The following is a 12,691-nucleotide window of genomic DNA, read 5'->3' as shown; positions in this document are numbered from 1 at the left end:
CGCTCTCTCCCATAATAGGACGAAACGCTCGTCCAGTGCTTCCAGGTTTTCGATGGTGGTCTAGCTTCATTTGACTCATGATTTCAACTGTGAAAATACTAAATTCTCCACAAAACCTCCTCTGATGTTAATTTTATACTACAAACACTCCTTGATTCACATGTTACAGTTTCTTAAATGATGTACTCTGCCTTAAACTTGGCCAATTTTTTTATGGATTATTAATTTGGATTTATAATTGTAGAACCTGATGAGAAATTATTGAATACAATATTCTTCGTTCATATAATTGTGTTTTAATTATCATATTACAAATTTTGAACAAAACATCAACCATCATAGGAGCCAGAGTATAAAACAAATGCACATCACAATTTCAAATATAAATACAGTAAAGACCTCTAAAACTCAGAAGGGATTTTGTAGAGATTTCAGTATTTTCATAGTTGAAATCATGAGTCAATTGAGGCTATACCACCATGGTAAACCTGATTATAATCATATGCTCACTAGTGACTGACTTCAAGAGATATTTCCTGGAGCTCCAGTGAGAAGCAGTGACCAATGGAGTTCAGACACGTCTGTTGTGAGATATCAACTCACTGAAGACAATTGGTGAACGGTTGCTCAACTTCGTGGATTGGTTGAAGTGAGACATTAACACCATCGGATGCCGGCTCAATGGTCTAGTGGTTTAGCGCTCGCACGCCAGACTGGTAGGTCCTGGATTCGAATCTTGTCAGGTGAGATCGTGGATGCGCACTGCTGACGAACAGCCGTCCAGTGCTTACAGGTTTTCCATGGTGCCCTAGCTTCAATCGACTCATGATTTCAGCTATGAAAATATCTCTAAAACTATTAACTCGATAGATATATTAAATTTTTTATTGCATTCCGGACAAATTTTAATGACACAACATTCATTTTGTAACATTTCCACTATGATAGAAAATATTGTGACGAAATTGAATGCATTAAAATGATATTTAATCTATTTGCAATAATTTGTACTGTGAAGATTTTTGTTAGTCAAAAGAGTGCCACGGAACCTTGTAAAAAGAAATCAAATCAGCATAGTTTTCCTTTGTATCATTCTGGTTCTTATTACTGATTTTCCTATGCTTTCTTTCCACTTTGAAGATGTTTAGTTTTTAGTCGGAAATGAATTATAGTCTACTTAAAGATTATGCACCAAGTAGCCTAATTGTAATAGTCTGTATCGGACATGATCGTACTTATAAGCACTAATAATTTATCAGATTCTGATATATGTGATTGGCTTATGAATGGTATCAACCACTTCCCATCAGTGTTTGAAAATGAAGGGATTTTCACACGTCAGTATCCGAAACCCTGTGAATATAAACCTTTTAAATATTTTCACTTAGATAATTTCCAGAAAGTATCTTTCTATATTTGGATTTCACTTTAAAACATCTAAGTGGACCTCGTAAAGACGTAAAATTTGACATAGTTAACATGCAGTAAGAAAAAGTTACATTTAACTGAAAATTTAAAGTAAAATGTTTCAGAAATTCGAAAAAGATTTCACTTAATAATTTATAAATTCGATTTTCACTAGTTGTGACCCGAACAGAAATATTCAGTGGACGTTTATAATCAACAACTTGTTGGAGATAATTTGGTTCTTTTTTTATCATAGACTAACATCATATTCATTGTAAATCGGGAGAGTCATGAGCCTCTCAACAGTTCCACTTAACACAGTACTGACTTTTCGAGACTTTCAAGTATCCTATGAGAACCTTATCTCTAGACCTTTGAGTTAGAACACAATAGTCCTCACAGTCTACTTAATTCAGTTAGTGATATAAACAGTGACCTTCTACTGTCGTCATTTTATAACTGCATCCTTGTGATATGTTTGAAATCCAGCAATTAAAACCTTTCACTAGAACTTGAGGAATTCCTTTTCAAAGTTACTAACTAGTAAACATACAAACTATTAAGCTAGGAAAGTATATACATAAAAACACGAAATTCGGTGGAAGGGATTTTTTTCAACGAATTGTTTATCAAATTTGAACCAGAAACAAATATGATGTAATAGAATAATTTCAATGTTAGGTCGTATAGTGTAAATAATAACAATAAACGATTGAGCAACTTCTACAGGAACTGTGAACAAAACCGTGGAAATATAAGAAATAATTAGACAGGGCAAACATTGTCAAATGCAAAATCGAAGCAATGAAAATAATAATAAAATGTTAGAGCCAAGATAAAGACAAACATAAGACACTTTTCTTTTGTACATAAATCCCAAGCTTTATGTCGTGGGTAGCAGGAGCTTCTATTATTTTAAGATGCTGAATATGAAAAATTCTTGGTAGATTTAAATGAATTACATAAATAATCTTAAAGTCAATATTCAAATTGGTTAAGTGATTAAATTTTGTTAGATGGTCAAGGACAAAACTAATTACTTTCCCCTTTATGAAACATATATGTTTGTCAAGCCATAAATCGATTAATCCCAACAAACTTCCTTTATTACTAATACATGTTTGTTTATTTTAGGTAAGTCAATGGAAATCATGGCACCAACCTGATTATATTTTAAAAAATACAGGTGATCAAATTAATTCGAATACACCTTGTACAGAAGAAGAAGCTGAATTAGCAGTTAAACAATGGCCTAATTTAGAACTAGCTTTAACAGTTAGAGGAGCAATTGTACAATTCTTTGAATCATTAGAACATACACATGGTAAATTATTGGTAAGACGAATCTATTTCAAATCATTTCATACCTTTCTTCATAATATCTGAATACTGATTTATTCCTTTAGATAATTTCTTAGTTTCGTGGTAATTATTAGTTGCTCTTACATCATTTATTGTTGATATGCAGTAAAAAATAATTTGTTGAATTCACTTGGTATTATTTACTTGAATCTTCCCGTTGATGTTTAGGACTGCAATTGATCAGTCTCATATAGGCATATTCACATACTGTGAAAGTGGCTATCAGGACTCAGTGGCTAAGTAGATAACATGATAGCGTTTGAAGCGAACGGTACTGGGCTTGAGTCCTAGAGTGAACATCAACTCTGAGATTCAGGCACATCCAACTGACGAGTCCCGAATAGGACGAAACGTGCGACCTGTATTCCGCTACTAGCCACTATCCATATTTGCTTATAATAATTTGTTAATATTGTATTAGATTATTTCACATGTAATTTAAACAAGAGCATCACAATATGATTATGTTACACATAATTATGTTAATATCCAATACAACGTACAAGATGTTAGCAAACTTAAAAGTAGACATACTTTATTAAAAAAACTTATCAACGAAACTTCCACGTCAGTGTTTGATTCATTTTAGTTAATTTTAATCATGATCTGATACATGACTGAAAGATGTATTTTTAAATTCATCCAAACAAGTTTGACTACTATTAAAATATAAGTGATCTGATATGTAGTAAACTGATCAATGTTATGAACAATGACATGAACATACAAGTAGCATATATTTGTTCATGAGCAGTTTTGAATAAAAGTTGGAAAAAAAACTGATTGATACCAAAACAAAGTTAAGAAGGCTATGACGAAATTATCCCCTATTGTTCAATTTTCAATATAAGCTTTGAACAATTGTTTTGTTTTGAATAAATGGATTCAGTTGTGGTAAATATTTACTTTTCACAAGTGTTAAATGTTTGCAGCTTAATCACCGTAAAACTCTCAATACATCTTAATAATTTTGATTTGACTAACAAATTTTACGTGGCTATTGTTCAATGTCAACTTTTCTAGCACATAGAACACTGTTATTTTGGATATTTGTGGTAATTAACATTCTTTTGTTTGATGGTAATTTTCATAAATCATAAGAGTGACTGGTGTACTGATTAGAAAATAGGAGTCTAACATAATACTGACTTACGGGTTTTAATTTTATAATGTCTGTTTATAAGGTTACACAAAATTCCCAGTCGGACAGAGATATAGAAAACCAGCTTCCCTAATGTAGTTGCCAGGATCTTGGAACTATTATTCTTCTGATGCCTACCTAGAAATTATGGACATATATCCTAAGAAGCCAGATAAGTGCAAACTCTAAAGGAGGATAGATTGGTCTAATTCTAACTTTAGTTATATCTCAAGATTTACGTACGTTCATTGATAATGGACTCCATTTTTATTTTTCAACTTATAGACGGCATTTTTCAGGTTTCAATAAGAAGATAATACGTAGTATTCTACTTATCATATGAACTTCTTATTTAGTCTTAAAATGTTTATGACTACTCATTTTTCAAAAAGGCTAAATTAAGTAATGTTCATCAAGAAGTGTCCATTTTTTCATTAAACTTCCTAGGAATATAAAGTAATTAATCCCTTTGGTAAATTTGGATAGTACGATAGGAGATGAAAATTATCAGAACTATGGAGTCCTGATAATCTTCGTCTTTTTATCACACTATCAGAATTCTTAGGAATATTCAATATTGTTTACGAACTTCATTGTTTTTTCTCACGTTTTGACTTTACATATTGTGTAACCTTATCACACAGACTTCCCACGCAATATCCTATATCACAGCTTCACGTCGTGGTTTGAGTGAGGCAGAAATTGTGGATTTGTTATCTCTTGATGATGAAGTCCTTCGAGACGTCTTTGAACATCACTTGCCACCACAAGTTCGAGCCCCTCCATTTGTTTGGACAAGACTTCGAAACGCATTGGGATCAAATTTGGCTGAACGCGAGGCTGATGGAATAGTAGTTTTATTTTGGTGGGTTCATCACTATTATATGTTTTTATCATCTGTCAATAATTTAGTTTGTAAACAAGAAATTTCTAGTATCAACGTATATTTTAAAAAAATTTTATGGGTGAAAGGATTCAAAAAGAATTTGTGCTACAGTGTGTACTAACACTTAAATAGTAGGTTCTATATACCTATAATTACTTGACAATCATATTATGGCATACCATAATTCACTCCATCGATTACCTTAACTAATTGAATGTGTGAAGCAACTATTTATACCTTTGTTCAAGAAATATTATCCCTGTATGCAATTGCAAACCCCATAAATAGTAGGCTGTTTGAACGTTAACTTCTTACAGTTGGTAGTTTTGAACCTGCTTTTTAATCCTCAGTGAAACGGAGAAGGGCGTAAAAGAAATATGAAACAATCGTAGGCTTATACTGACATGTAAAATCTTCACGTATCCAAACATTAATTCTTGAAAGAAGATTTATATCGTCTATTATTTGAAAATTACCTGGACATATGTACTAAGACAATCAACTTCTTTCTGTAGATCATGAAATCCTGCAACAGTATATGTTGTTCTTTATATCGGAATGACTAGTGACAACTCCATTAAATCTCCCATACGATACTTGGACAAGGTAAAGAACATTCAAATCAACAGCGACTGATTCTTGGCGTCCTTCAACATTACAATCTTATTCATTTCAAGTGAACCAAAGTAAGTAGCGAACGCTTTATCTTCACTTTTCACCAGCGATATAAATCTCTCAAAAAACACAATGCCTTTAGGTCAAGGTTTACTAGAACTCATCAATTTGTGTCTATGAACATATCTTCACTTCACTAATAAAATACATCAACTGATGAAAGGAACACCAATGGGATCAACAACATCATGACCCATTGTAAAAAAAGTCCTGGAGAAACCAGAAGCTTCAGTTGCACCGGTAATCAAGACAAAAATATGAATTCGTTGTATGGATGATACATTCGTCATAATCACAACGGATGAGTTGGTTAGCACCTGCTTTTGATCAGAAATATCTTATATTATATGAAATTCATGATGAAAAAGAAATCTGACGGCAAACCATCATTCTTAGACGGTTTAATCACCAGAACCGGCACAGGTATAGCAGTGACCCGAGTACATAGAAGTAAAAACACGCAGATCGAATTCTCATCCATAACTAAAATAATCAAGCAACTAATAAAGTCAGCTGCTGACAAACTGTTCAAAAAGATTTCCATTGTGAAACTCATTGCACACTTATAATACGAAGAAATGAAGAAAAATTATCAATAACTTTTTTGAAGGATTGGTTTTTCATTCAATTTACTAAAAATGTTTGCCACACTCATCACCAATAATGAAATCATGTGCAGAAACCAACAAACGGATCCTCTTAGCGTGCATGAATAATACACGGAAAACTACATAAATATTGTGGTCTCTTGAAATAGACGTAGCGTATACATCAGATAAATTGCTTCAATCAGTCATATCCAAACCAGAGGATGAAATGATAAAAGAAAAGAGCCGAAACTTGTCTACAAAATAAACTCTAACAACGAGAAAAGCTGTATCGAACAAAATAACTGTCCTCCTCTTCGTCTGCGTGAACACCAACAAGCTATCAAACGCCTCGATATGGTTAGTGATTCTTTAAGTTTACCAAATAAGAGGGACTTGATATAACAAAACCAAATTAATTTCATTCTTTGTGACAAGTTTGTAAAAGTTCTAGTGAGAAGTTGGGACCTGTGGAAGCAAGTAAGTCATGAGTGAGACAATTTTTTATCAGTGATATTCAACGAGAACTTCTTCATATTACAACAATTTTAAGTTGAAATAAATGGACTATGGATTTCAAAACAGTCATGTAACTATTCCCTATTTATTTTCAGAACTAATGCTCTTCATTTCGATCCCACGTATGTTTAGCAGTGCATATTAATGAGTGTCAAACTATGGAGAGATAGTTGTCGAATGTTAACTATTTTTCAGTAGTTTCCTAACTAATGACAGTTATTGATAAAAACTATTTTGAAATCTTAATGGAATCTCTTCATAATGTCTCTTAACAACATCAAGACTTATACTAACGATAATATGTACGCTTTAAACTGGTATGAAAGAGTGATGAATAAAAAAAATACAGTCACCGAATGTAGTAATAAGATTATCTTCTAATTTCTTCACTACATCAATGAATTATTCATTTTAAACAAAGCTTATTAAGTTTAGAATGCTTTCGATCATTCATTATAAATGTTCAATGAACAAACGGTGAAAAGTTAACGATGGGGATAATTCGAGATTATTGATCATTTCACAATGACCAATGTCAATCTTTCTAGTCCTTTATAGCTGAAAGGATTTTATTGGTTAGTTATGCGACTTAGAACTTGACACATCTGCATAGGTTCAAGTTAGCATATGAGATTACCATAGGGAGATGAAATTATCAAGCCAAATCCCAGAGCAGTAGAGGTAGTAACAGTATCAGTACTAATGGAAAAGACTAGATACAGAAAGCAGAAAATTATCTAATAGGACTTATGGACCCAGGATTTAATAGGAGAGGAGAAGTGGATGTATATGTAGTATTGTGGTCGATTTTGAGCTATGTCATCCAAAGTCTCCAACCACTGGTTACGATAGTCATGTACACTCCAACCTCGTAGTCTCCACCTACCTACATGGCGTAGTCCAGCTGTTGACTTTCATAGACCAAGAGATACTCTACTACATCATTTAAAACTTGCAGTACCAGGATGAATTAACTTTGAGACCTATCAGTGGACAAAGTCGACCTTTCATTGACAAAATCCATCGAATTTTTATTATATGCTTGATATCTAGTTTTATGAGTAATCTGTCTATTTTCATTAATAATACATGTAAATTATAGATAATAGTGCATCAATAAAAGTGTATCTTAGGGTTCTACTACTTTTTTGTAGAAGTATCGATCAATAATTCCGGAAAGTAAGACCCAGTAATTTGCTTACTGTCCAACGAAAGAATACATGTAAATTAAAATGTTAATCGAAAATCATTTTGTTTCAAGTCACTTTGATAAACTTTCTACATAGTTTCTTTCCAACAAACCAACTAGATAGTTTTATTATTGACATTTGGGTTATCTGAGCAACTTTGCATAGTGATATATTTGTGTTATTAATTTAAATAATAGCACACGGAAACACTGTTTAGTTTTATCTTAGTATTTCGAGTAGCTTCTGTTGTATAGAGGACTAGTTAGTCAAGCCACATTTTTTTACTTACGCCTGTTACTCCCAATAGAGCATAGGCCGCCGAACAGCATTCTCCAACCCACTCTTTCCTGGGCCTTCCTTTCTAGTTCTATCCATTAGTTGTTCATTCTTCTCATGTCTACCTCCATTTCTCGGCGTAGTGTGTTCTTTGGTCTTCCTCTTCTCCTTTGGCCTTCAGGATTTCATGTGAGGGTTTGTGTTAGAAGAGCCAGATCATCTGCGAAGTCTGGATCGTCCAGCTGCATCCTAGCTGTCCATTGTATCCCGTGCTTCCCTCCAGAAGCCACATTTATCATTACTAAAATATATACTTGGAATGTTTAATTTTATTTAATTAAATGCAGTTATCCATTATATATATATATATATATATATATATATATATATATATATATATAATTTCCCATTATTTAGGTATCACCGTCAGTTTATTGAAGCTGCAAAAGACTGTTATCTGTCTGACATTAATCATAAACGAAAAATCCATTCAAACATTGCAGATTACTTTTTGGGTAAATGGGCTGGAGTGAAAAAGACATTTTATTATCCGAAGTATCTTGCAGCCAAATTGGTAAGTTTTTGAGTTGTTTATCCATGGGTGTATATCTTAATAATGTTTAAAAATATATTATATTAATTTCTATGTGTATATGAGTTCTAAATGTCTAGAACATTCGAACTACTCGACCACAGTTATTTATATAACTGTATTGCAGTAAAATATTAAACTCTGTTCACTTTTTTTAAATAAATACACAAAGTGATAAAAAATACAGTCAATTTAGATGAGTACCCAAATAATTCAATGTATAGTTTCCGATTACTGGTCCCAACAGGTTGGCTTGAGATTTTTGGGGGTTGTCTGCTTACATAATTTCTCAACTGTTTCGCTGGTAAGACCTGAAAAGCTTAACCATAGGTCAACAGTTTCCTAGTAGTTTGCTAAAACTTCTGGCTCACATGTTTTCCAATCATGAGTTTACTGCCATGAATATTCATGTTATATATCTGATTTAATTAATTAATTACGTGTAACGATCGGGTTTACTTATGCGCTTTCATAAGATTTGTAAAACCTATGGAGAATCTTATCACTGAGAAATTTGAAAAAAGCCTCCATACTAGTTGATATCTCGTCCTTCTTCTCTGTCCTTTGGAGAAATGATATAATTCACCCATCAAACATATTGCGCGATGAAAAGAGATTTCATAGGATCAAGACTGATCATACATATATTTCTGGGTGGATATGGACGCCTGCCAAAAACTGTTTAGGAACTTTATATATTTTTGAATATTCAAAAGTTACGTGGATAAGAGTTTAGCTTCATCACTGTATATTCGATGCAGATAATTCTTTACCGAAATCAAACATACGGTAATAAAACTTTATGTTTTTAGCTATATTTTTTAATTTGTGAGATCTAATAATACTACCTAGTTCAAAAAAAAACTAAAACAGACGAAGAGACCTATGAATCCATAATCACTTAGCTGTAAGTTAAGTTTTTCAAGAGATATTCTACTTCACTCTTAAATGACTATTTAATATTCAATAAATTCTATTATCAAGAAAGTGTTAATTTAGATTTTATACTTTAAACTGTTTAGGCACAAATTTATTTTGATGAAGAATAAAGGACTATTATTGTCATGTTACGTAGTTTTTGTTGATTGTGATGATCTCTTTCATTTCAGAAACTTCCACCATCTAGCAACGAAGATAGAATGGTGCCACCACAGCCATATGTATTCGAGGAATCTCAAATAAGCGGCAAGAAGAAATTGCTTTTAAATTTAAGAAAGTTAAATGAGTTGCCATGGCATTTATGTCATTCAGGTCGATTTGAAGAATTTTACTCAGAGATAATGTTTAATTATGAATTCCTTTACAATAAATTACGTGGTACCTCTAGGTAAGAACTATTCCATTTTATATTTAATGAATTTTATAAGGGTTAGCTCAGGTTTAAATTGATTTTCGTCAGGAGTTGATACGAATTAGGTATTTATTGAAAAAAAGGAAAGTATCAGAAAGTTTCCCCTTTCTAGTTTGAGACTCACCAGTTGTGCCTACAGGCAATCTTACCACGTAATGAATACAGAACCTTCAAGTCCTATTGTTCGTATCTGTATAAATTTAATTGTTTAACATTGAAAAAGAAACATTTAACTATTATTACAGCCAATTTTTCTTATATTCATTTTCGAAAATAATTTTTTATGAGTTTAAATAAATTACAATTAAATTTTTCTGTTATTAACTGAATTGTCATACATTCGTCCTTTTTTTAAAAAAAATAGGTCTCAATTACTCATTGATCTACAACTTCCAATAGAAGCATATCGTACATTTCAAATAGAACAACTTCTTTCATCATGCAATCAACTAGGTCGATTGTCCACAAATGATATGCGGGCCAAGCTAGATGGATTGAATTCTGCACTATTCATCAATCAATCATCACTACTACATGCATCAGATACCACAACGAATGCTAGTAGCCTTTCTGCAGTTTATAATACCGACACACAGTCATCGGCTTATTCAAGAACTCCTCCACCAGAAGCTTTCAAAGTATACAATTGTATACGTATTGCTGCTTTAAGTTTAGACTATCAACCATCTAGTTTACCTATTGACATTTTAGGACGTCTAACAAAAATCTATCAACCACCATCATATTTACGTCGTACACGCAGGCGTTTATCAACATATACCTCTCCAACATCCCGTCGTAGTGTGTCCATGTTAAATTCAAAACGTGAATTAATTCATAGACGTCGAGTGACTGAAATAGAAAAACCTTTAAACATCTACAAAGATTTATTAGATAAACTATTAGTTCAATCAAGATATCTTGGTTGTAAACAATGCGCTTTATTACCACGTACAACATGTTTTGATTCAGGCAGTGGTTTATTACATACAACTTTTGATATTGGATTAGGTATTGGACGTTTAATGTCAAATAACTTAATTTTAGCTGTTGCTTTAAATGGTAAATCAGTTAGTTGGTATGATTTAGATGGTAATTTAGTTAAAACTATAAGTTTACCTGAAGTCAATTTATTTTCAATGAAATTTTTATTAGCTTCACATATTGCACCAGATCCTACATCAATATGTGCATTACCAATTAATAAATCACCAGAACTTAATACTACTAATACTAATCGTCATTCTGAAGATATCAAATATAAAGATAATCGTTTAATTACAGTTGCAAAAATTGATTATTTCACTGGTCGTGTTACAACATTATCAACATTAAATGAACAATGGTCTGATATATTTAGTATGTCATCCCTTATATTATTAACAAATCAATGGATTGGTTCATTAATTGATACAACATTTTATTTAGGTTATTTACCTAAGAAACAAATGATTATTAATGGTTATACAATTGAAAATCATTCATTTTATTATTCAAATTTATTAAATATAATTAGTTTTACATTAACAGATTATGGTGCATTTTTAATTGATATCAATGAGCATAGTGTAATATTTATATCAATGACAAATAATTTCACTATTCATAGTACAATTAAATTACAATCAAATTATATTATATGTTTTTGTTTTACTACACAACATGAATGTGAATTAAAATTTTATGAAATTAAACAAAAAAATGAGGGAAATTTAAATGAGGCAAATTTAAATTTATTAAATGGTATCAATGGGATAAATTTTCATGGATTTATTATATATGAAAGTTATTTAAAAAATACAATTAATTTAAATATTATACAAGCTAATAAATTTCTTAATTGTTCAACACATTTAAGTTATACAAATCATTTAATTGCTTATTTATTTAATATACGTCGTAAAACTGCTGAAGATTTTGGTATAATATGGGATCAAAGATATGAAACATGTATACATTTACAATTACCATTTAATATTGAGCAAGATAATCTAAATAATGATGAAGTTAATTTAACAAAAGAAATGATAAAGTAAGTAATAATTATTTTATTTAATGAATCATAATTAATACAATTAAAGATAGACCAACATGGAAGAACTGGACGGACGTTTCGTCCTATTGTGGGACTCCTTATCAGTACGTATCCACGATCCTGCCAAGCGTGATTCGAACCCAGGACCTATTAGTCTCGCGCACGAGCGCTTAACCTTTAGAAACACTGAGATGGCCGGTATCTAACGGTGTTAATGTCTAACTTCAACCAATCCATGAAGTTGAGTAATCATTCGCCAATTACTAAAATCTCCACAAAACCCCCTTCTGATAATACAATGAGATAAATAGAGTTTTAATAGTACTTTAATATTGTTAAAATTGAGATTTTACCTTACTTAGAAATTTGATAAGGCAATACATACAATCAACTTTATTAATTTAATATATCTAAAGAGTATAACAATGATTCGTTTAAAGTTAAAAGATTGTATAGATATATTGTTAACATTTATCATATGTAGAATAGCATTCTGAAATATTTATGATAGTAAAATATTAAATGCTGGAACAGAAGAGTATATTTCTTATTCAATTGTGATTGAACTCTTCGTATTCGAATCTATCCTGACCTATTTTCTTTTATCTGAAGGGGGTTTTTTGGAGATTTTAGTGATTTTATAGTTGAAATCATGAGTCAATTGAAGCTA

The 12,691-nt window shown here is 31.6% G+C and overlaps 1 protein-coding gene across 1 annotated transcript in view; it reads left to right on the top strand.

Annotated features, from left to right (window-relative positions):
• Smp_145280 (hypothetical protein) overlaps positions 1 to 12,691 on the top strand; it is a gene marked incomplete at both ends in the record, with an annotated part of 37,036 nt that overhangs the window by 18,930 nt on the left and 5,415 nt on the right. Inside the window, 7 exons of the mRNA XM_018789888.1 lie at positions 2,542 to 2,593; positions 2,684 to 2,742; positions 4,555 to 4,775; positions 8,461 to 8,617; positions 9,745 to 9,962; positions 10,351 to 11,447; positions 11,517 to 11,729. Coding sequence (XP_018655286.1) covers positions 2,542 to 2,593; positions 2,684 to 2,742; positions 4,555 to 4,775; positions 8,461 to 8,617; positions 9,745 to 9,962; positions 10,351 to 11,447; positions 11,517 to 11,729 — 2,017 coding nt within the window. The remainder of the gene's footprint in view (positions 1 to 2,541; positions 2,594 to 2,683; positions 2,743 to 4,554; positions 4,776 to 8,460; positions 8,618 to 9,744; positions 9,963 to 10,350; positions 11,448 to 11,516; positions 11,730 to 12,691) is intronic.

The sequence above is a fragment of the Schistosoma mansoni genome, chromosome W (assembly GCF_000237925.1).
Source record: "Schistosoma mansoni strain Puerto Rico chromosome W, complete genome".
In the NCBI taxonomy this organism is placed as follows: Eukaryota; Metazoa; Platyhelminthes; class Trematoda; order Strigeidida; family Schistosomatidae; genus Schistosoma; species Schistosoma mansoni.
This window is presented reverse-complemented; position numbering and strand designations above follow the sequence as displayed.